Here is a 24,802-nt window from a genome sequence, read left to right as displayed (position 1 = left end):
CTAACTTCACAACCCATCTTCCCTACTCTAAACAAAACTAAGAGAATCTCAGTAACTACGTCAGGCCGAACTTTTGATTTATTCCCTTTTATAGCCTCTAAGGCAGCAGCAGAATCCGAACAGATGATAACCCTGCATGGTCCAGAGTCTATCCACCATAAGGGCCAGAGGATTGCTAATAATTCTGTTGCAAAGACAGGAACACCATCTGAAACCCGGTGACCAATCTCAACTCCAAGTTGAGACACGTACATCTCAAATCCTGCCTGGGTGCACTGAGCCATCAGTAAAAATCTTCAGATAAGATCCGCATTTACACATCGTGTTTGGTACAGGCATTATCTATTTCCCGCCGTCTCCGAGTCTCGGCCCCCAAGCCTCCAAACCACACGCTCTCAGCCAACATGGACCCCTTCATGTTCGCTAATTCACATCCTGAGGAGATTCATACCAGTCGCGCAAACATGCGACCTTAACTCTACAGTTAAAAAAATATACGTTCTCATCATTGTCGGTCTGAAGTGTAATAAAAATAAAGCCAGGCGGTTAAAAGGCGAGACAGGCATTCTCGGCAGACGGCTTATTGGGACCTGAAACTTGGAACGAGAAAGGGCGCCAAGCTCCGTTGCTAAGCGGGTGAGTGTGTGGTTTGGTGTTGGTACCGGGGCTCGGCTACCGGGCCGGGAGACCTCCGAGTGCCGCGGAGAAGGGGCAGTGACGGGCATGCCAGGCTTGTCCACCGGTCTCTGGCTGAGAGGGAACGGGAGGAAGAAACTAATTGAGGGAGCGAGAAAAGGGAGGGAATGAGGGGAGGGGGCGGGGAGCAAGAAAAATCTTTACATCGCTTGGCCTTCCAGGTAACCCCAAACAGGGGTTTTAAACAAAGTTCTTTTGAACTCTTGCCACTGTTGTAAGAAGTCGGAAGTTAATAAATGAAAGGAGCAAAACAGCTCGGAGAGAAAGTAGAGAAAATAAATTCATTATTTATGTATAAATGAGACGCTTTTTAGAAAAGATGTTATCCATAGGTTGAATTCCCTAGACTTCGGAGATGATGTGGGCCGTCGCTGGGCACTCCAACTGGATTACATTGATCAGATTTTAACATTTCGCGTTTGTAATTTAGAATCACGTACAAATCTTTTAGTAATTCGTCACTATTGTCAACGGTATAATCTAAGCAATAACTTAGCTTCTCCTCTTCGATGCTGTACTTATGTAACATTGTCATCCATGCCCGTGTGTTTATTGATGACAACCTCTACTATCTCGACCCATGTGTCTTTGTTTAGTTTTTGACTATTTGCTGGTAATGAGTACTAAGTTCTTAACAGAATAGTTAAAAAAACTTAATCATATTCTTGAGTTAATGGTATGTTCGTTGGATGAGATGTGGGAATTTTGGGAGACCTCAGTGACCCTGATAACTACATCTACACGAATTGCACCAAGCTTAAGTTCCTTAAAGACAATGTTAAGGAACTGGAGCAGCAGCTCGATGACCTTCGCCTCAAAAGGAAGAATGAGGAAGTGATAGATAGGAGCTACAGGGAGGTAGCCACCCATAAGTTGCAGGAGGCAGATGCCCGATTGTCAGGAGAGTGAAATGGAATAGACAACCATTGCTGAATAGTCTTGTGGCCATTTCCCTCAATAAGTATAGTGTTTTGAATCCTATTGGGGTGGTGGTCAAACTACCAGAGAGAATCCACAGTAAGCAGGTCTGCATCACTGAGTCTGGATCTGTTGCTCAGAGGGAGGAGGGGGAAGCAGAGGTGAGTTGTAGTATAAGGAGGTTTGTTGGTTCTGTGGATGAGAATTCTGGATGGTTTGTTGGCTCCTGAGTGCCAGGATTAGGGTCATCTTGGATTGAGTTCATAGCATTCTTAAATGGGAGGATGAGCAACCAGAGGTCACGGTCCATGTAGGTAACAATAACAGGTAGGATGGATGATGAGGTCCTGCAAAGTGAATTTAGAGTTGGGTGCTAAGTTAAAGGACAGGACCTCCAGGGTTGTGATCTCAGCACTGCTACTGGTGCCACGTGCTAGTGAAACCAGAAATAGTAAAATCATACAGTTTAATACATGGCTAAGGAGTTGGTGCAGGAAGGAGGGCTTCATATTTTTGGATTATTGGGCTCTTCCAAGGAAGGTTGGACCTGTACAGAAGGGATGGTTTGCATCTGTACTGAAGGGGGACTAATATCCTTGTGGGAAGGTTTGCTAGTGCTGCACTTTGGGGTGGGGGGGGGGGAAGAAAGAGAGGTTAAACTAGATTTGCAGCAGGAGGATGGAAACCAGAGTGCCAGAACAGATAGATGAGTGGTTGTGGAGAAAGATGTTGTTAAGCTGATATACAAAGTTAGGAATCAAGGATGAGTAAAGCGGGACTAATGTCTGAGCAGCATATATTTCAATGCCAGGAGTAATGTAGGGAAGGTGGATGAGCTTGCGGCATGGATCAGCACATAGAACTATGACATTGTAGCTATCAGTATGACTTGATTGCAGGAGGGTCAGAACTGGCAGCTCAATGTTCTGTGTTCCGTTGTTTTAGATGTGACCAAGTGGGAGGGATTAAAGGAGAGGGGTGGTATTACCAGTCAGAGAAAATGACACGGTAGTGCTCAGTCAGAACAGATTGGAGATCTTGTCTAGTGAGGCTTTTTGGGTGGAACTGAGGAATAAGGTATGACCATGATAATGGAGCTTCATTATAGACCAACCAACGGTACACAGGATTTAGAGGCACACATTTTTAGAGAGGTTGCAGATTGATGCAAGAAACATGAGGTTGTGATAGTAAGGTGATTTTAATTTTCCACATTAACTGGGACTCCCATACTGTAAAAGGACTAAATGGAAAGAGTTTATCAAATGTGTTCAGGATAGTTTCCTTAATCGGTACGTAGAAGTTGCAACTAGAGAGAGTATGATACTAGAGACAGGGCAGGTGACAGAAATTTGTGTAGGGGAACACTTTGCATCCAGTGATCATAGTGCCGTTAGTTTCAATGTAATTATGGAAAAGGATAGGTCTGGTCCTTGAGTTGAGAAATTTAAATTGGAGAAAAGCCAATTTTGATGGTATCAGATCTGGCGAGTGTGGATTGGGGTAGATAGCGTTCTTGTAAAATATCTCTGTATCTCTATTGCATCGAAATCATTTTTATAAGCAGTAGTAACCCAAGTTGGGTGCAGTATTTCATGTGTAATCTACAATGTGGTGCAGGTGTAATGTAATTTCTGTACCTTTCAATCATATCCTTCCACAAATCTTTGTGCTTGGTTTACTTTGTTTAGACTCTTTGCTATCCTATAGTGTAACTTATTGAATGTACTCCAAGGTCCTTTTGAATTCTTCTCTGTTTCTCCCCATCCTGGTTCACAACTTTCAACTAATTATCTCATTCTTCCTAGCTGAATATACTGCCTCACATTTACCTGGTTTGAGCCTTACCTGTCATTTATTTTCTAATTCTGCTATCTTTTTTAAAGTCCTCTTGAAATTTGTTGTACAGTTTGATAAACATTGTTATACATAGATTTAGAAACACTATTACAGTTTCTGAAATCAAAACCATTAATGTAAGTTAGGAATTGGAGTAGTCCCAGCACTGATCTTCATGGAATGTGTGTATTGATCATCTTGCGAAGAGTTTGCTCCAACTTTCACTTTTTTTTAAGCTAGCTAGAATAAGTTGTTACTTGCCCCTGAACTCTGCATTCTCTGACTTTATTCATTAGGTGATCACGAGGCTCTCAGAATACAGAGCCTTCAAAATTCTGAGTAAATTGTATCCATTCAATAGGGTTGATCAAGCCATACCTGTCCATTTTAAATCTATACTCACTATTCATTAATATCCTTTTTGTTTCTACGACTTTCTGTTTAGTGGTGGAATCATTAATTTTCACAGCAGTTAAACTAAGTAATACTAATTCCCTGAAATGTTCTATCACCTTTCTTAACATATAGATATTAGCAACTGGTCCTCCGCAACTGATCATTTTATTAGGTTCTAATAAATGTGCATAATAATGCCTCTGTAATCTGTTCACTATTATTTTAAATCCAAAATGGTATTTTATGCTCCTGTTTGATTAGTTTTTTGTGTACCAGTTTTTCTATTAAATGCACATGAATGCATGTTATTACTTATCATGCAATTATATTCACCTTTACTGTCATTGTATAACATTCAATGAGTCTGCAAGGAATACTGACTATTTTGTTATCTTAAGCAAAATATAAATAGCATAGCGTTGTTTCAATTCTTCAGATGCTACAAACTTTTAAAAGAGTTGAACAATATATATCTGAGGCCTCCACTGGTCGGGGTCAACCATGGATGTTGCATCCTATCTGCCTAGATATGCAAGCCAGGGTAGCACAATATGGAGAGCAAGCTCCCCCTCTGCCTTAGGGAGAACACCTCCAAGTGTTTCCCTTGGGGTTTACTCCTGAAGCCTTCCCTGTGAGTGGGTTTAGCTAATATATATTGTACTGAATTTACTTAAATCTTTCATCTGCCCCACAACTTGCGGAAGTACAAATCTTTGTGTTATGACTCGGTCGCAATGTACAGACATGTGAATTTATAAGTTTATTAGTTTGTAGAAAGAAGCTGTTCCATCGCCTGTTGGTTCTGCTTTAATGCTGTGCTACCATTTGCTAGATGGAAGCAGCTGGAACAGTTTATAGTTGGGGTGACTGGTATCCCTGATGATCTTTCAGGCCTTCTTTATGCTCTTGCTACTGTAAATGTCCTCAGTGAGGGAAGTTCAAAGGAGGAAATGTATACTGTATAGTTAAATTTAAAATCAATAATTCGTAAGATTTTGTCTTTTAAGAGCATTTTCTAATAAGACATTACTGTGAAATGGTAGAAATCATATCATCATTTCAGACAAATTATAGTGTTTAAGAAACTCGGAATTATTTTATTAAGGTTGGATTCAGGTGTCTGGCAATGTCAGCAGATACTAAATTTGCATTTTGATCCATTTCCTAATTTAATTTTTGTACTGGTTTCATAAAGCAATTTAAAAGATTTATAACAGGCTTTAAATAGTTCATGATGCACTAAATTTATATACTTAACAAGCTCATATAGCTCTTAGTTATTTAATCCACAATGTTTGTTTCTGTTTTCTAGTAAAGAGGATGCCTGGCCTAGTCCAGAATGAGTGTAATGGAAGGGGGAGCCCTAACAAAAGAAAACGACTTTCCCTTAAATTCTTTCAGAAAAAAGAAGCCAAACGAGCTCTTGATTTTACTGAGAAGGAAGAAACTGAACACTGTCCTTCGGAGCCAAAAAGGCTAGATAAGTATGTTGCAATATTTATTACACACATAAAGTTTTGCAAACTAAAATTTGCTATTATCAACATTATTTGGTTTATTTTTTTTCAATCAAGAGAACTATACATAGTTAAATCATAAATGTGCCTTCAAGTGTTAAGTTGAAATAATAAGGGAACTTTCTAGATTGTTTCAAAGATATGTCATGTTGTGCCATTTTGTTTCTTGAACTTCAGCTTATCAGCACAGGTGGACTCTGGTATCAAATAGAAATGCTAGGACACAGAAAGAAGCCACTTGTGAATTCCTCTCAGTGCCAGTCCCATATCACCCTTTTTTCTTTAACCTTGCTGGTTATTTTCCCAAAAGTGCCTATCCAGTTTTGAAAACCTTCATTGATTGTCTCCATCATCCTTGCTAGCAGTGAGTTACAAATTATAAAAATCTATTTTCTTAAAAATGCTCTCAGTGCTTGGTTTTCATTCAGTACTTTGAATCTGTATCCTCTGCTTCTGTCATATGCATAAGTACATATGCAATTCTGAATATCTTATCAAGTAAAGTGACAGGGCGGTTGACAACTGTGTGTAGGACCTTGTGATCATAAGTTCTATTAATTTCATGATAATAATGGAGAAGGATGGGACTGGTCCCTGAGATTCTAAATCGAAGAAAGGGTCTGACAAATATGGATTTGGAGAGGTAATTTTCTGGTAAAGGGATGCTTGGTAAGTAGGAGGCCTTCAAAAGTGAAATACTGAGTACAGCAACTATATATTCCTGTTAGAAAAGAAGGCAAGGGAATCTTGGTTTTCGAAGGGTATTGAGGTTCTGGTAAAGAAGAAGGTATAGGCAAAGGCAGTAAGGAACAAATGAGGCACTTGTAAGAGAACATTTAAGAGGGAAAGCATGGTTAAAAGAAGGCATGAAGGCATGAGGTTACTCTGATAGACAAGATGAAAGAGTACCTCAAGGGTAGAGAGAGTTTTTGGCATATTGGCCTTCATAAATCAGAGTGCTGAGTGCAAAGAATTGAGATGTTACTGTGAAATTGTTTAAAATGTTGGTGAGGCTAAATTTTAAGTAATCTCTCCAGTTTTGGTCACCTACCAACAAGAAATATATCAATAAGATTGAAAGAGTACAGAGAAAATTTACAAGGATTTTGCCAAGATTTGAGACCTGAGTTACAGAGAAAGGTAGAATATGTTCGGATTTTATTCCCTCGAGTGTAAGAAAATGAGGGGAGATTAGCAGGAGACAAAATTAAGTGTTATAGATAGGGTAAATGTAAGCAAGCTTTTTCCAGTGAAGTTGGGTAAGACTAGAACTAGGGTTATAGTTTAAGGATGAAAGGTGAATTATTTAAGAGGAACTTGAGGGGGATCTGCTTCAGATGGTAATGTGAGTGTGGAATGAGTTGCCAGCAGAAGTGCTGGATGCAGGCTCGGTTGCAATATTTAAGAGAACTTTTAATAGGTACATGAATAGGAGGGGTATTGAGGGCTATAGTCTAGGTTTGGGTTGATGGGACGATGCAGAGTAAGTTTGGCATGTACCACATGGGCCAAAGGGCCTGTTTCTATGCTTTAGTAGCTTATTACTATATATGTATGCATAGGTGCTTCAGAAAAAAACTGGATCACAGGCACATGGCATCAGATTTATAACCTTTACAAGGAATCCCATCCCTGCTTTTGTATAGTTGTTTTATTAATGTTTAGGATCCCATTTGATTTTTCAGCAAGTTACACATGTAATTTCAAAAGTTTATATACGCCCAGATTCCTCTTGTTACTGAATCCCAAAGGTTCACAAGCTTGTCTGGAACAAGGAGGTCAACCCCAATTTGTTTAGTAAATCCACAGAATAACACTGATCTCTAGAATAATTTTTGTAAATACACACTCCCATTTAACCTATCACATCTTTCCTAAGATGTGGCATCCAGTGCAGATCAGAATAGTCCAGGGTGGCTGAGCTTTTTTTATTTTTAAAGATATGTTAGCTACTACTTTTGTGACCTTTTTTCTCATATGCCCTGTCAAAGTACCCTGCAAGTATAGCTCCAGATATCTATGTTCTTAATGTTACACAATTATCATATTTTCAAATTGTTTCTTCTAGTTTATACTGTCACTTTTTATTCTCCATACCAAGAACTTCACATTTACCAGCATTAAAATTCATCCGGAATCTATCTCAAAATATTACTAAAGATAGATGGTCCTTGTTGCAAATTAGGTGGTGCTCCAATATGTCTGTCTTTATAGGCAGCGAAACAATCTTTTGCTATCAGTCTTTCATTTTGACAAGTCAATTATCAAATGCCTTCTTCAGTGCAAACAGTACTGTGCAAAAGTCTAAGACAGAATGCCGGAGGTGGGGAGATGGTGCAGACACACTTGGCACTGAGACATCAGGCAAGGTAATTTGATTCCAAACAATTGGCTTATTGATTATTACAGAATGTCTCTCTGGTGCTTCCCACTCTCTCCCTTCTCCCTTCACCTTTTGTCAACTATGATTCCCTTCTCTCTGTCCCCTTCCCACTCTCAGTCCATAGGAGACCCATATCAGAGCCAGGTTATCACTCAGATTATGTCATGGAATTTTTTTTTTGTGTGGCTAAAGTATGGTGCAATGCATAAAATTACTACAGCACTGTGCATAGTTGTCTTGAGCATCTTGGTGCTCTCTCTATATTTAATATCTAAGATTTCACACGCTATTGTGTAGACAACATCAAATACCTTTCCCTCATTGACCTTTTTGAGGACGTAACTATGAAAATGGATAAGGGAGCCAGTGGATGTAGTGTACCTAGACTTTCAGAAAGCATTTGATAAGGTCCCACATAGGAGATTAGTGGGCAAAATTAGAGCATGTGGTATTGGGGGGTAGGATACTAACATGGATAGAAAATTGGTTGGCAGACAGGAAACAAAGAGTAGGGATTAACGGGTCCTTTTCAGAATGGCGGGCAGTGACTAGTGGGGTACCACAAGGCTCGATGCTGGGACCGCAGCTATTTACAATATACATTAATGATTTAGATGGAGGGATTAAAAGTAACTAGCAAATTTGCAGATGACACAAAGCCTGGTGGCAGTGTGAAATATGAGGAGGATGTTAGGAGAATGCAGAGTGACTTGGACAGGTTGGGTGAGTGGGCAGATGCAGTTTAATGTGGATAAATGTGAGGTTATCCACTTTGGTGGCAAGAACAGGAAGGCAGATTACTATCTGAAATGGTGTCAAGTTAGGAAAAGGAGGAGTACAACGAGATCTAGGTGTCCTTGTTCATCGGCCACTGAAAGTAAGCATGCAGGTACAGTAGGCAGTGAAGAAAGCGAATGGCATGTTGGCCTTCATAACAAGGGGAGTTGAGTATAGGAGCAAAGAGGTCCTTCTGCAGTTGTACAGAGCCCTGGTGAGACCCCACCTGGAGTATTGTGTTCAGTTTTGATCTCCAAATTTGAGGAAGGACATTCTTGCTATTGAGGGAGTGCAGTGTAGGTTCACGAGGTTGAATCCCGGGATGACAGGACTGTCATATGTTGAAAGATTGGAGCGACTGGGCTTGTATACACTGGAATTTAGAAGGATGAGAGGGGATCTGATTGAAACATTTAAGATTATTAAGGGATTGGACACGCTAGAGGCAAGAAACATGTTTCCGATGTTGGGGGAGTCCAGAACCAGAGGCCACAGTTTAAGAATAATGGGTAGGCCATTTCGAACAGAGTTGAGGAGACCAAGGGGCAACTTCCCATCCTGAACTAATTTTTGTAATTACCCTTGTTCTCACATTAACAACCTAGTATCCATGCTCTTTCTACTCTCTGATGTTCTGGGAAGATAGAGGAGCCTGTAGCCCATCCAACTTTGGTGTCATTTGCAAATCTGAAATTTTACTCCACAAATTTATATGGTAGTGGTCATTGCACTGGTTCTTGGTATCTATGCTAACTACAGTCCTCTTTCAAAAACAGAAGGTTAAATGTTTTCTATCATTGACACTTTTATTCAGTGATTCTCATTTACTAACCAGCCTTTGTAAATCTATATAGACGAAATTCCTTGTATTCCCTTCAGCAACTTTCATTGTTATCGGCAAATAGATTTACTCAAATATTGGGTAATGTAATAGAATTTAAAGGAACATTTATTCAACTTACTTTCAAAGAACATGTATGTAAAATTTTTGCAATAAACATCAGTTTAAATATTCACAGTTGTATAATGTAAATAATTGTAAATATTCACAATCACAAACAAGTTCATATTATTTTCAAATTCGAAGTAGATTTGTACAGTATTAAATAAAATATAGCAAACCTAACAAATTAGCCATCTGTACAATATTAGAGCATTGTTGAAACATAACTTTAAATTTGGGAGACTGGGCAGCTGAAAGAAGAGGAAGGCTGTGAACAAACAAATGGGAGAATTAGTTCTGATTGAACATTGCTCACCTGGTTTCTGCACCAGAAAGGACTTTCTATTAAGCTGATTCAAGTCATGTTTAGAATCAAAGTGTTCAAGTAGATTGAGAATAGTTAATAAGTCTACACATTAGTAGCCAATCCATAAGGTTCTTTCATATATAACTTCCTTTAATTATTCTGAATTGATAATTTCTGCAAATGCTTTTCAGTATTCTGATTTTGTTAATAAATTCCATAGCTGAAAATGTAATCTCCCTTGCTATGATCAACAAGCAGTTCAGTTTTAATAGTTCATATATGCTACCTAGCAATTAAGAACTAACATTTTTCTTTGAAAATATAACCAATGTTCTTCATTCTTCTTACCTCTGCACTTGCATATTTTAAATTGTATTAATACATCTCTACCAAAGGCGCTCCTTCCCTCTGCTAGCCTGCAGGCCACCCTTAGGCAATGTGTAGCGCTTGCTTAGCCCACTGACCAGGGTCACGTGAAGACATGGAAGCAGGTGGTGGATGATCGTATGAGCAGCTGATGCATGTCACAAGTCCTGGTTATGCAACTATGCCAGGCAGACAACCTCTGAAGGGTATTGATAATAGTTGGGGTCACCCGTCTTGTAAATACTCTGGCCAGAAGAAGGCAATGACAAGCCACCTCTAGAAAAAATTTGCCATGAAAATCATGGTCATGAGACCATGATCACCTATGTCATACAACATTGCACATGATGATGGTTAATAAAGGATACCTTTAAAATACTTTATGCACCATGTCAAAAAATATCATGTTAGCAGACTATATGGTGAACAGTAGTCTTCAGGTAACTGAGCTGATTTTCTGTGACCCACAAATGACATCTATGCTTCTCATCCTTTTATCAGTTCATGATTATAATGTATTTACCATCTATATTGCAGCTATCCATTTTAAGTCATTTACTTAATGTGATCTGACTTTGAACTATTGTAATATGTTTTTTGTTCAGAATTGATTATTGTTCTAGTGTCCCGATGTATCACTTTTCCCCCATTTGTTCAAATTTAAATAGGTGTGACAAGACTGTTTCTGGAACCCAGCTGGTAGCTTCTACAGTTGATTATGAAAAGAGAGAGCAGCTTCTGCCATTTGTTGGCCTAAACAATTTGGGAAATACATGTTACCTCAATAGTGTGCTTCAGGTAAAGTATTCTGACGTTGGTAGTGCCAGTCCCCGGAATGTCTTCATTAGTAGCATCAGTCAAGTTATATTAATCCTTTTCTGTTTTTGTAACTGAGGAAGCAGCTATTTTAAAAATTGTGATTATTTGTTAAGTTTGAAATTTGAATATGAGTTTTTAAATCTGTGTTCTTTTGACTTAAATTGCCTTGCTTCCAGTGTGGATTTTTATCTTCATGAATTAAACTGGAATGCTAGTCTCAAAAATGTACTCTAATTTAAAAAAAATCACAATGTTTATTGAGATTTCAATCAGTTGATTTGACATTAAAAATGAACATGAATTGGGTGAAAATGGAAGTATTTAGTTTTGAAACTGAACCTTGGTAAACAAAGTGAGTATCTTTTGTTTAAATTTTTGGCTCACAGCTTGTTTTATGGGGACTATATGCACATTCACTTCCATAACATCCACCATTGTTCCTGTACCTGAAAAGACCAAGATAACGTGTCTGAAGGACTAGCATCCTGTCGCACTCAACTCAATACTAAGCAAATAGTTTGAGAGGCTGGTCAAGGACTACATCTGTAGCATGCTACCTCCCACGCTGGACTCCCTACAATTCGCCTACTGATGCAACTGATCGACAGATGACACAATAGCCACACTGTCCTTACACATCTGGAAAAGAGGATGCTTATGTGAGAATGCTGTTCCTGGACTAAAGTTCAGCATTCGACACCATAATTCCCTCCAGGCTTGACAAGAAGCACAGAGACCTCAGCATTTGCCCTCCTGGTCTTCCTGTCAGATTGCTAGCAGGTGGTAAGAGTGGACTCCCTCACCTTTGACCTGCTACACAGGTGCCCCTAAGAGCTGTACTAAGCCCCCTTTTTTTTACTCCCTGTATACCCATGATTGTGTTGCCACCCACAGCTCCAACCTGCTAATTAAATTTGCAGACGATACCACACTGATTGGCCTAATCTCAAATAATGAGGCAGTCTACAGAGAAGAAATCATCACCCTGACACAGAGGTCTCAAGGAAACAAGCTCTCCCTCAATGTCACAAAAACAAAGGAGCTGGTTGTGGACTACAGGAGGACTGGGGACATTCCCTATTGACATCAATGGATCCGGGGTTGAAAGGATGAACAGCTTTTAAGTTCCTTAGTATAAACATCACTGAGGATATTGTGTGGTCTGTACATACCGGCTGGGTGGTGAGAAAGGCACAACAGCGCCTCTTTCACCTCAGATGGTTGGTATGGGCCCCCAAATCCTAAGAACTTTCTACAGGGGCACAATTGAGAGCATCCTAACTGGCTGCAACACTGCCTGGTATGGGAACTGCTTCCCTCAATCACAGGACCCTGCAGCGAGTGGTGTGGACAGCCCAGCACATCTGTAGAAGTGAATTTCCCACTATTCAGAACATTTACAAAGACAGGTGCATAAAAAGGGCCTGAAGGATCATTGGGGACCTGAGTCACCCCAACCACAAACTGTTCCAACTGCTACCATCTGAGAAAAGCTACCACAGCATTAAAGCCAGGACCAATAGGCTCTGGGACAGCTTTTTCCACCAGGCCATCAGACTGATTAATTCTTGATGATACAATTGTATTTCTATTTTTATGTTATATTGACTGCCCTGCTGTACATAATATTTATTATAAATCACTATAAATTGCACATTTAGATGGAGATGTAATGTAAAGGTTTTTACTCCTCGTGTATATGAAGGATTGTAAGGAATAAAGTTAATTCAGTAAGTTCCTGTTTTTAGGCAATTCAATACTTTAGGCCATTTCTGGTAAATATATCGAGTAAGTGATGCTAATTTCATTCTCTGCATAGTATTTCAATGAGGATAGAAAAAGACCTGCAATTCATTCAGTTCCATTGGATTACTTTGCATGTTTCAGAAACAAGCCAATCAGCCCAACTTGTCCATTTACACCCCATTCAAGCCATCTGCTCTGTTGAATAGCTTTGTACAATTTAGAAGCTAGGAATCTTACATTTTTAGTAATTCCCTTATCAAAAGAAAAATTAAGCCAGTAAATAGCAGTCTGATTTCTTAATTTATCAGTGAAGAAATGAAAGGCCACAGCTTATTCCAGGTTACTCCAAAATAAATTAGATTAGGAGGGTTTTCATGGGTAGATATCAGTTAGAAAATAAACTATTAATGGTAGGTTAGAATCTGCCATGGAATAACTGGCTATCAGATTTGCCTCAAGTAGTAGTACATTCAGTTAGCCAGGATGTAAAAGATCCCAGGGAACTACTATGAAGAACTGTAGGAGAGTTGTAGAGGAACATTCTCCTTGTAAGCAAAAATGATTAGATAACCCCTTTTGGTATCATAAACAGGATGCCAGTTATTTCACTATAAAACAATTCTGAATGTCCTAATATATTCATGCAGAACTTATTGAAACAGTTGATAAAATATTTTAAATTTTATTTGTGTGATAGATTCAAAGAACATTGAATGTTAGATGAAAGCTTGAGGAACAAAGTATGTTATTGTGCTGTGACATGTTAAGCAGTTTATAATGAGTGATTTAAAGTTGATAGAGGTCCCTCTAAATTCATACAATTGTAACAGTTTTTAATTTTTTTTTTAATAATTTAGGTATTGTATTATTGCCCTGGATTTAAAACTAGGATGGAATTTATGAATGACATAATCATCAAGAACCAAGAGATGCTGAAGAGTGACGAGGATCCCAAAACAGACCAGGTAATTAAGAAGGAAAAAAACTTGTATGTTATAAGGCTGAAAGTCTTGTGCAATTATTAGGTCATTATAATTTGCCACAATGTATGTAACTAAAATAGGCTTGTTTACTAGTATTGTGTGATCAAAACAATGAATTACTAATATATTGTCCACTGGTAATGCTAAAAACATTTAAACTGGGTAACTTTAGCACTAGATTGGTATCTTAAAACAGTGTGCAGTAGGAGAAATAACAGGATTCTAACAAAATAAAACTTTGCAAAGTCAGTATAGGAGAATAAAAGTAATTAAAAGCACAATGCCATTTTTACTTTTCAAAATAATGTGAATATGTAAAGAAGAATAGAAGCTATTTTAGTCAAGTATACCCTGATAATTGCTGGATTTGAAAGATTGAAACCAATTAAGTTTTGAACAACATTGCTGATCTGTGAATGCTCATTTGCTGTAGGACATAACAAATGGTCGAGAGGAATTGCCAGTTTGCTTAGAGCTGATCTGTAATTTGCATAGTTTGATTGGGTTGATGGAACAGACTCAGGCCAGCTACCTTCTCAATGCCGAGAATTACACAGAGGGGGAGCTTGCTATTCAGCCTAAAAGACTGATGGGTACACTGAGGTAAGTTTTTAAATGCAAGAATAAATTGTTACGTGTATGTAAGGAAGAAATGTGGAAGTTAGATCTTGCTGTTTTTTAAAAAAAATTGTATGCATAGGATGATTAGCCATAAGCAAAAAATTGGGGTCTTTGTCACAATCATTATGTATTTTGTCTCACTAATTATCTTAACTATCAGAATCCTTGCTAAGATCAAAACATATGAACATTTATTTATTCATCTCCAGGTGAACTTTCTGAACTATATGTGGTAGGACAGATTTCGCTGCACTATATTGCTGCTTTTTCCTATTCTTGCCTTCCTGTCACTTATCTTAAAGATGATGATTACAGAACCACAATATGACTCCATTGACATGCTTCAGTCGTTTAGTAGCTTGCTTAAAGTATCCACTTTTCCAAGAGCCTAAAAATCATTAGTCTGGCTATTTTACTGTTAGCCTCTGCCTGAATTGCATTGGCAGGTTACTCTATCAGAAAAAAGATAGGAAGCTAAGATTATCATTTTCCTCCATTTTTATTTGCCCATCTCAGTTTTGCATTGATTTGTATGCTCCTGAAATTGTAATTGAATCATTTAGTTTATCACTAATTAAATTCTGATTTATCCTTGATATTATACACAATTCTGTTACTTAGAGAATCAAAATAATATTTTTAGCCATGAATGTTACATGGAAATACTCTGGGACAAATTCAACTATCCCTATTCTCACCTCCTGCTTCATCTGACCCCTCCCAATCCATAATACAGTTTCATATTATTGTGGGATATGGGCATCACTGGCAAGCCATCATTGTTTGAGATTGTGGTGGTGAATCATCTTGAACTGCTGTACACTCTGGTGACTGTATTCTCAAATGCAATTGAATAGAGAGTTCCAGTGTTTAGACTCAGTGAGGGTAAAGGAATATAGATCTATTTTCAAGTCAAGATGCTATGTGACATAATTCCAATGTTCCTGATGAATTGGTGGTAGAAATTGTGGATTTAGGAGGTGCTGTACATTGTATCCCAATAACCTTTGTAGTGGTATATCCAAAGTATTTTGCAAACCAAATCTACATTGATTGTTTTCCCTTCCTTATTCTAATGATTACTAAATCTGTTTTCTGCCTAATTTGGTAAATCTAATAGTGGTAGTTAAAATGCAGTTGTCCCATAGCTCAGTAGCACTAAACCCATTTAAGGTAACTCACTTGATTTTGATTCAACTGACAACCAATTCACTTGATTGCATATTACAGAGAGCTAAAATGAATTTATGTTCCTAAGCCTTGTATTTTAAAGTTTAACATTTTAGTTTCTGTATCAAAATCATAGACAGATTTATCTGACTTATTTGTCATCAGTTATCTTGTCTCTTTTGAAGACTGATGACAGTCTCTTCATGACTTTGCTTTAATGCAATGACTAACTTGTATGAATAAGATGATTATTGCAGTTGCCATTTAACAGAATAAATTCTAGTTCTGTGCAAAATTGAATAAAAGAGTACAAGTGTCCCACCAAATAATTAATAGACTGTTCACATATATTTTAGAGAGCTGAATCCAATGTATGACGGATATCTCCAGCATGATGCACAGGAAGTTTTGCAGTGTATTTTAGGATACATCTTAGAAGCTTGCCAGTTATTAAAGAGTCATACATCTGCTGAAGAAAAGATTGATCCCGAAACATGTGTGGAGAATAAACTATCCACTGAAATATCTTCTGAAATCTCAAGCATCAGTAATGTTGTACAAGAAAACCATGAAATGCCTGATCTGGAGAAAGAGGAAACACTGAAGAAAAATGGTAAAAGAAAAAGTGTTACGCAAGTTGGCAATGCCATGAAAAGGTCTAAACTGCCAAAAGATCCAAAAAATATACAAGGGAAGCGACAAACTAAAGGGAAGAGAAAATCTTCGGGAGACAATATTGAGCAAGAGTTTGATACTGATACTAGGAATATATCTGAAAGTAGCACTGCTGGCATTGTTGCCCAGAAAAAGACACGACTTGGGTTAAGATGGCTGAAGCCAACAGTGAACCAACCAAGTATACTTTCAAAATTCTGTAGTCTTGGAAAAGTGACATCAACTATAAGCACAAAAGAACCAAGTAACAACGATGCAAGTGGATGTCAACCAGATTATGCTGTAAACTCAGTGGTGACAGATTACCACTGTTCTTCATCAGGCTCTACAACCCAATGTGATAAGGAAATCAGTGAGAAAAATCAAGACCTGTGTGAAATTGAGGGTATGAGCACAAGTAAAGCAGGTTAGTAAGTCTACAAGTTGCATTACATTTTTTTGAACCAAATCAAGGATTCATTTATTCTCTTAATTGACATTTCATAGTGCCATTTGTAAGTTGGACACATCTTCTAATTAAATATTCTGGGAATGGTGCCATTATTAATAAACATCTTTCTATACAGAGTAGTATGAAGGTAAGTAAGAGCCGGGAGGGGGACAAGAAGGAAAGTTACAAAATGCAAACAAGTTGAAAGTTAACACGAAGAATAGGTGGTGATCTTATCTTATCAAAGATCTTATCAAAAAGCCATCTGGTTAATATTAAAACATTTTAAAATGTTATATACAGTACAGTAGTTAACATCTTTTCCACTGAACTTGGTAGGTTTGAAGGAACACGATAAACTACTAGATGAGTTTTAAAGGTACTATAGGAACCAAAGTCTGTGTGTGTTGGAGAGTGTGGTAATTGAGGCTCCAAAGCATCAGGATTTCTGAACAGTTGGATAGTGATTTAGTGATCAGCCAGCTAATACTATACATTTGGAGTTTTATTTAAAGTTGTATGTGAAAGATTGGGATAAAATGGCTCTGGGCGTGTATTCACTAGAATTAAGAATAATAATAGGTGACCTCATTGAAACCTATCAAATGGTGAAAGATCTTGATAGAATAAATATGGAGTGGATGTTTCCTATGATAGGAAAGTACATAGTTTCAGAATAGTGGGGTGTTCTTTTAGAATGGAAATGTGGAGGAACTTCTTTAGCCAGAGAGTGGTGAATCTGTGGAATTCTTTGCCAAAGGCAGCAGTGGAGGCCAAGTCTTTATGTATATTTAAAGCAGAGTTTGATAGATTCTTAATTGGTCAGAGCATGAAGGAATATGGGGAGAAGGCTGGAGATTGGGGCTGAGAGGAAAATTGGATCAGCCATGATAAATTGGTGCAGATTTGATGGGCCAAAATGGCCTATTCTGCTCCTATATCATAAGGTATAACATAGCCCTTTATAGCTTTTTGATAATGGATTATTTTCCAACACATTTCCTATTTAAAACTAAGATCTGACTAATGAAGGTGACACTGGTGAGTATTTTCATAGAAGATGCAAACTACTTATTCCCTTATTTATACAACTGTATTCCACATGGCATACTGTGGAATCTTGTGGACAATTCAATCATTTTTCCATGTTAGTACAATGATTTGGTACAATGGTAGTGTAAAATATCAAAGGGGAATCTATTTCCTCCTTTAATCGGGTTTATAATTGTGGCCCTCCGCAGGAGAAATTTCGAAATGCTTCTCTAGATTGTACCATATCATTCGAAATTGTATTTGAGCTTTAGCATTTCTCTGCTTTTTCTTTCAATTTGTGATCAGTTGTTTAGTTGGAATTTACAGAGGAAGTACTCAATTGCCTTGTTGTAAATTTTATGATGAGATTTGTATGTGGCATTCCATACATAGAAATGATTCCTGTACAATACTTAATGGTTTCTAGAATTCATTGCCTCATTCATAATGTTTCAGCAAATAGTTTGGTTTGCTGATATCTGTTCCAATGAATAAAACAAAAAGACATTAAATATTTTGGCAGGCAAGTGTGCAGGAACTTTTTGCAATTTATCTCTCTCAAAAATTTCAACTCTCTTGGCTCCACAGCTACATGGTTTCTGTTTTGCGAACTGTTGTTTTAACAGTTGCTTTTTGTTTGTCTAGAGCTGTCTGGCTTAGAGATGATAGATGGAATGTTCCAAGGACAATTAGTTCTAAGAACACGATGCTTAGAGTGCGAGTGTTACTCTGAACGAAGAGAGAATTTCCAAGACATTAGTGTACCTGTTCAAGAGAATGACCCCAAGGACAAAGGATCTGAGAGTAAGTTATTAAATAAATAGACTTTTACCATTACTGTGGCAACCTAGAAATAACTTGATTTGCACTTAGTAAATGCAGTATTTAATTTTACGGTGGTGCAGCATCTGATTTTACTGCTGCAAAAGTAAATTACTGAAGTGCTGGAAATGTGATATAAAAGTAGAAAATAGTGGAAGTACTTAATCTGTTGGGTATTCTCTCCTTTCTTTATTTATCTTTCTCTCTTGCACTTGGGTAGATTGGAGGAAGACTGAGGGTAGTGGTGGAGAGGTGTTATTCTGACCAAAGATTTGTGACCATTGGTGTTGATAGTGTATTGTTTGTGTAGTCAACATAAAGATTGGCAGAGTTGTAGAAAATGTGGTTATCAAACGATTAAGCAATATATAGTTCATTTGGAAAGTTGACAAAGAAATCACAGATGGCGTTTAATCTGAACAAGTATAGGGTATTGCACTTGTAAATGTATACAGTAAATGGCAAGACCGTTGAGGGCACTGATGTATGGAGAATTCTTGGGAATCAAGTTTCCTGAAGATGGTAACACAAGTAGATAGGGTGGTAAAGAAGGTATATTGACATACTTGCCTTCTGTCAGGGTGTTCAATATGTAAGTTGGAAAGTCATTTTTCAGTTGTATAAAACTTTTCTGAGTATTGAGAGTAGTGCAATGCTGCACTACAGGAAGGATGTGGAAGTTTCGGAAGGGTTGTAGAAGAGGTTCACAGAGATGTCTGGATTAGAGATTATTAGCTAGAAGAAAAGTTTGTACAAACTCGATTTTCTGAGGCAGGTTGGAGGCTGATGGGCAACCTGATAGCATACTAAATTATGAGAGACATAGTTAGTGTAAATAGAGTCAATTGTCAAAGTGAAAATATCAAATACTGGAGGACATAGACATAGAGGTGATAGGGGATAAATTTAAAAGATTTATAAAGCAAAGATTTTGGAGAGTGGTAGGTGCCCTGGAATGCATTGCCAAAGGAAGTAATGGAAGCTAATGATGATGGCAGTGTTTAAGAGGTATTTAGACAGACAAGTGAACAGGCAGAGAATGGTGGGATACAGGCCACATGTAGGCAGGTGTGCAATTTTAGTGAGCATTATGGTCAGCACAGTCACTTTGAACTGAAAGACCCTAAGACACGTGGGCTGAAATAGGATATTCGGAGTGTGCTCCACAATTACATCATGGCTGGTTTATTATCCCTCTCAACTCCATTCTCCTGCTTTCTTCTCATAACCTTTCCACCCTTGCTAATCAAGAACCCATCAACCTCCACTTTAAACGTACCCATCTGTAGCAATGAAATCCACAGATTTACTAGCCTCTGGCTAAAGAAGTTCCTCATTTCAGTTCTAAAGAGATGTCCTTCAATTCTGAGGCTCTTCCCTCTGGTCCTAGACTCTCCCACTATAAGAAACCTCCTCTTCACATCCACTCTATCTTGGCCTTTTAACATTGCAGAATCAGGATTAGGTTTATTATCACTGGCATGCGATGTGAAATTTGTTAACTTAGCAGCAGCAGTTCAATGCAATACATAATCTAGCAGAGAAAAATAATAAATAAACAAGTAAGTCAATTGTGTATATTGAATAGATTAAAAGTGCAAAAACAGAAATACTGTATATTTTTTTTAATGTGACGCAGTGTCCAAAGCTTCAATGTCCATTTATGAATCAGATGGCAGAGGGGAAGAAGCTGTTCCTGAGTCGCTGAGTGTGTGCCTTCATGCTTCTGTACCTCTTTCTTGATGGTAACAGTGAGAAAAGGGCATGCCCTGAGTGCCGGAGATCCTTAATAACGGATGCTGCCTTTCTGAGACACCGCTCCCTGAAGATGTCCTGGGTACTTTGTAGGTTAGTGCCCAAAATGGAGCTGACTAGATTTACAATTTTCTGCAGCTTCTTACAGTCCTGTGCAGTAGCTCCTCTTTACTAGACAGTGATGCAGCCTGCCAGAATGCTCTCCACGGTACAACTATATAATCTTTTTGAGTGTATTTGTTGACATTCCAAATCTCTTCAAACTCCTAATAAAGTATAGCCACTGTCTTGCCTTCTTTATAACTACATCGATGTGTTGGGACCAGGTTAGATCCTCAGAGATCTTGACACCCAGGAACTTGAAGCTGCTCACTGTCCATTTCTGATTCCTCTGAGGATTGGTATGTGTCCTTCGTCTTACCCTTCCTGAAGTCCACAATCAGCTCTTTCGTTTCACTGACGTTGAGTGCCAGGTTGTTGCTGTGGCACCATTCCACTAGTTGGCATATCTCACTCCTGCACACTCTCTCGTCACCACTTGAGATTCTACCAACAATGGTTGTATCGTTAGCAAATTTATAGATGGTATTTGAGCTATGCCTAGCCACACAGTCATGTGTATATACTGTAGAGAAGTGGGCTAAGCACACACCCCTGAGGTGTGCCAGTGTTGCTTTGTCAGTGAGAAGGGTATTTTATCACCAATCCACACAGACCATGGTGTTCCTGTTAGGAAGTCGAGGATCCAATTGCAGAGGGAGGTACAGAGCACCAGGTTCTGCAACTTCTCCATCAGGTTTGTGGGAATGATGGTATTAAATGCAGAGCTATAGTCGGTGAACAGCATCCTGACGTAGGTCCAGGTGGTCTAAAGCTGTGCGGAGCGCCATTAAGATTGTGTCTGCCATTGACCTATTGTGGCGATAGACAAATTGCAATGGGTCCGGGTCCTTGCTGAAGCAGGAGTTCAGTCTAGTCATGACCAACCTCTCAAAGTGCTACCCGGTGACAGTCATCAAGGCAGCCCCTAGGTTTTGATGAGATCTCCCCTCATCCTTCTAAAATGTGTGTACAAGCCCAAAGCCATCAAGTGCTTTTCATATGTTTCATACCTCGTATCTCTTCTGGACCCTCTCAAAGTACAATACATTTATTATCAATCATCTCCTTACAGGCAGCCATAAAACAAGAAAACTCAAAAGAACCTATAAAAAGACCATCAAACACCCAACGTGCTGAGGAAAAAAACAAATCATGCAGATGATGAATGTAAACAAATAGCATTCAGAATGTGAGACCACAGACACAAAGCCAGGTATCACTGCAGCAGAGCCGAGTAAACATTGCGGAGCAGTGAGAAGGTCTGGCCTGACCCTTGCCTTTGGTCCCAACACCCTGCCTTATCAATCTGGCTCATTCAAACATTGGCTCATTCTTCACTCTAGGACCTGGGCTCTGTCATTTCGATAAGATTTGTCCCTGGAACTTGCCACCACATTTCTGTCCATACCTGACCTTTCCAAATTGATCTGATGCTTAGATCGATCAAACCTCTGGTCTGTCTTTGCACTCAGTTTTGGTGGGTGTGCCTCCATGTTAGCACATCTTTTCTCCGATAAGGAGCCCAAAACTGCTCAAAATATTCCAAGTGTGGTCTGATCAATGCTTTATAAAGCCTCAGCATTATATCCTAAACATGAGAAATTCTGCAGATGCTGCAAATTCGAAGCAACACACACAAAATGCTGAATGAATATGGCATCTATGGGAATGAATAAATATTATACCCTTGTTTTTATATTCTTGTCCTCTGTGAATGCTAACATTGCATTTGCCTTCCTTGCCACTGAATCAACTTGCAAGTTAACCTTTGGAAAATACTGCACGAGGACTCCCAAGTCCCTTTGTACCTCTTATTCCTAAATTTGCTCCCTGTTTAGAAAGTATTGCACCTTTATTCCTTCTACCAAAGTGCATGACCATACACTTCCCTACACTGTATTCCATCTGCCACTTTTGTGCCCATTCTCCTTGTGTCCTTCTGCAGACTCCCTACTTCCTGAACACTGCCTGCCCCTCCATCTATTTTTGTATCATCTTCAAACTTGGCTACAAAGCCATCAATTCTGTCATCCAAATCATTGACAAATAATATGAAAAGAAGTGGTCTCAACACCAACCCTTGCAGAAAACCATAGTACCAGCAGCCAACCAGAAAAGACACTCTTTATTCCCATTCTTTGCCTCCTGCCAGACAGCCAATCTTTTATCCATACTAGCATCTTTCCTGTAATAGATGACCTGTTCCTAAACAGTCTTGTTCTATAATATAAATTTTCTAGTTCTATCTATGCAAATGGAAAGGAAATTTGGGAAATGGGGCCCCAATGAATACACATCACTTGGTGAGCCAGATGCTAAACCATTCAGATATCTGCATAGATATCAGATTATTGTAGTTTTACCATCGATGGATTTGCAAAGGTTATTTGATGTAGTGTCTTAGAATGGAATTCTTTCATCAAAGTTGAAACGCATGGCATAGAGGAGGTAATGATAATGAATTTATTATGGTTAAGTAACCATGGCTACTTAAAATGATTAAGTAACAAGGAACAATTGTGATGAAAGTGGGAAGTCTGGGAAATGTACAGTGGAATTTCCCAGGAGTCAGTTCTGGAATCAGTTTTTCTTTATCATTTATTTTATGAGGCCTTTTCTAGTCCATTGCCTTATGACTCCACCAATGACAGGTTACATCTTAAATTTATACAATAAATTTTGGGTAATAGCCAACAGCCAAACATATTTGTTCAAGAAGCACTTCTTGGGTATCAGGAAGTCTATAAATGTTCCTGTGCGATACACAAAATTAGAATTGCATGTCTACAGTCAGTTTCTCTATTAGCTTGACAGTCTCAGATGAAGGTAACAATACTACATCACTGGTATGACATATTGCTGGCTATTGTTAGCTTGCACAAGCAAGGCAGTGACTGCATCTTATCCTGTCACCCTCATGATCCAAGTCTTCAGCAATTTTTAGCTAGTCAAGCTTGACAATAAAATTTAATTTTCCTCTTTTTCTTCCACACGTGATTGGAGGTGCCTGAGGCCTTTTAGACCATCTAGTTCAGGGCTACTCTCAGCATAACAATCCTATCACACCCATTCCCTTAGCTTAATCTTTCATGTCTTTGTAAGAAGAAATCTGTGACCCCTTGTTCCGGTTTCCTTTTATATTACACTGGTTTGGCAACTGCTGGAGTCTTTTAATCAGTTTTGAGCACCATACTTAAGGAAAGTTGCAAGTACTTTGTGGACAGTTCAGAAGAGATTTTACTAAAATGATTCAGGGATGAGTTACTTTAAAATGTGCATGGGCTGCAGAAGCTGACATTGTTCTTGGAACCAGAGGCCATAGGAATCTAACAGAAGTGTTCAAATTCATGAAGGATGTTGATAGAAGCTATTCTTATTGGTAGAAAAGCTCAAGAAACAGAGAACATAAAATGGAGGTTAATGGAAAAAGAACCAAATATGACATGGCTTTTTTATTTTCCAAATGCTGCAAATGGTTAGGATCTGGAGGTACTGGCAGCAATCTTGTGTATTTACAGTTGTAGCTTTCAAATGAAAACTGGGTATCTGAAAGAAAATTAAAATCTGACCTTATGGACAGGAGGGGAGTGGAACTACTTGGATTGTTTATATACAACTGATAGGAATCAACAGACCAAATGGTCTTCTTCCAACTGAATCACCAGGGAGTCAGTGCTGTGAAGACTCTTGAGGCTGATTCTAGGAACTAAAGGGGAAAATTACAAGAAAACTTGGAGTAATTTTTAGATTTTTGTAATTTCATTTCTTCTAGTCTCACCAGAACCGAAGATGGAGATAAAAACACTGAACTGGGCAATATCACAGTTTGCTTCAGTGGAAAGAATCGTTGGTGAAGACAAATATTTCTGTGAAAACTGTCATCATTACACAGAAGCTGAACGCAGCTTGTTGTTTGACAAGATGCCAGAAGTTGTGACAATCCACTTGAAGTGCTTTGCAGCATGCAACTCAGAGTAAGTATGAACATTGATTAAATCTATGTATTCTGTTTTATACTACTACCCCAACACTTTTCTTTCCTCTTTGTTATAAATAGCCATCATATCTGACTGAAAACTAGAGGGATAATAACTTCACATTCCTGTATATTAAGAATATGAACAATTTCTCTGTTCCCCAGTAGTGCAAAATATTTATTTTTCAGGTGAAGAGAATGACGGATAGGGGGTAGGTAGTTGTTTATTTATAGTATACCAATGTTGGCTGCTTTGTTCTGGATAGTTTGAAGCTCCTTGAGAATAACTGTAGTTGTATCTCTCCAGGCAGGTGGGGAATATTCAGCCTTGACTGTTAGTATATAGATGGTGAAAAAGCTTTACAGTCATAGGAAGTCAGTCATTTGGTGCTGCTCAACCAGTCTCTGACCTCCTTTTGCCAGCACACATTATTTGTGGTTGGACCAGTTGAGTTTCTGCTGAATAATGTATGAATTTTTGACGGTGGGGTAATCTGGCATTGAATGTTGATTGCCTTTGGAGATGATC

General features: G+C 38.5%; 1 protein-coding gene across 3 annotated transcripts in view; it reads left to right on the top strand.

Annotated features, from left to right (window-relative positions):
- The first annotated feature begins 592 nt into the window (after nucleotides 1-592).
- Nucleotides 593-24,802, top strand: part of usp1 (ubiquitin specific peptidase 1) — a 217,108-nt gene continuing 192,898 nt past the window's right edge. For all 3 annotated transcript variants that reach the window (XM_059984432.1, XM_059984431.1, XM_059984430.1), the window contains exons 1-8: nucleotides 593-636; nucleotides 5,162-5,333; nucleotides 10,811-10,940; nucleotides 13,565-13,672; nucleotides 14,124-14,293; nucleotides 15,838-16,562; nucleotides 18,264-18,422; nucleotides 24,070-24,271. In XM_059984432.1, the coding sequence (XP_059840415.1) occupies nucleotides 5,170-5,333; nucleotides 10,811-10,940; nucleotides 13,565-13,672; nucleotides 14,124-14,293; nucleotides 15,838-16,562; nucleotides 18,264-18,422; nucleotides 24,070-24,271 (1,658 nt within the window). In that variant the 5' untranslated portion in view covers nucleotides 593-636; nucleotides 5,162-5,169. The remainder of the gene's footprint in view (nucleotides 637-5,161; nucleotides 5,334-10,810; nucleotides 10,941-13,564; nucleotides 13,673-14,123; nucleotides 14,294-15,837; nucleotides 16,563-18,263; nucleotides 18,423-24,069; nucleotides 24,272-24,802) is intronic.

This window comes from Hypanus sabinus, chromosome 11 (assembly GCF_030144855.1).
Source record: "Hypanus sabinus isolate sHypSab1 chromosome 11, sHypSab1.hap1, whole genome shotgun sequence".
Classification (NCBI taxonomy): domain Eukaryota; kingdom Metazoa; phylum Chordata; class Chondrichthyes; order Myliobatiformes; family Dasyatidae; genus Hypanus; species Hypanus sabinus.
Note: the sequence above shows the minus strand (reverse complement) of the source record. Positions and strands in the feature narration are given on the sequence as shown.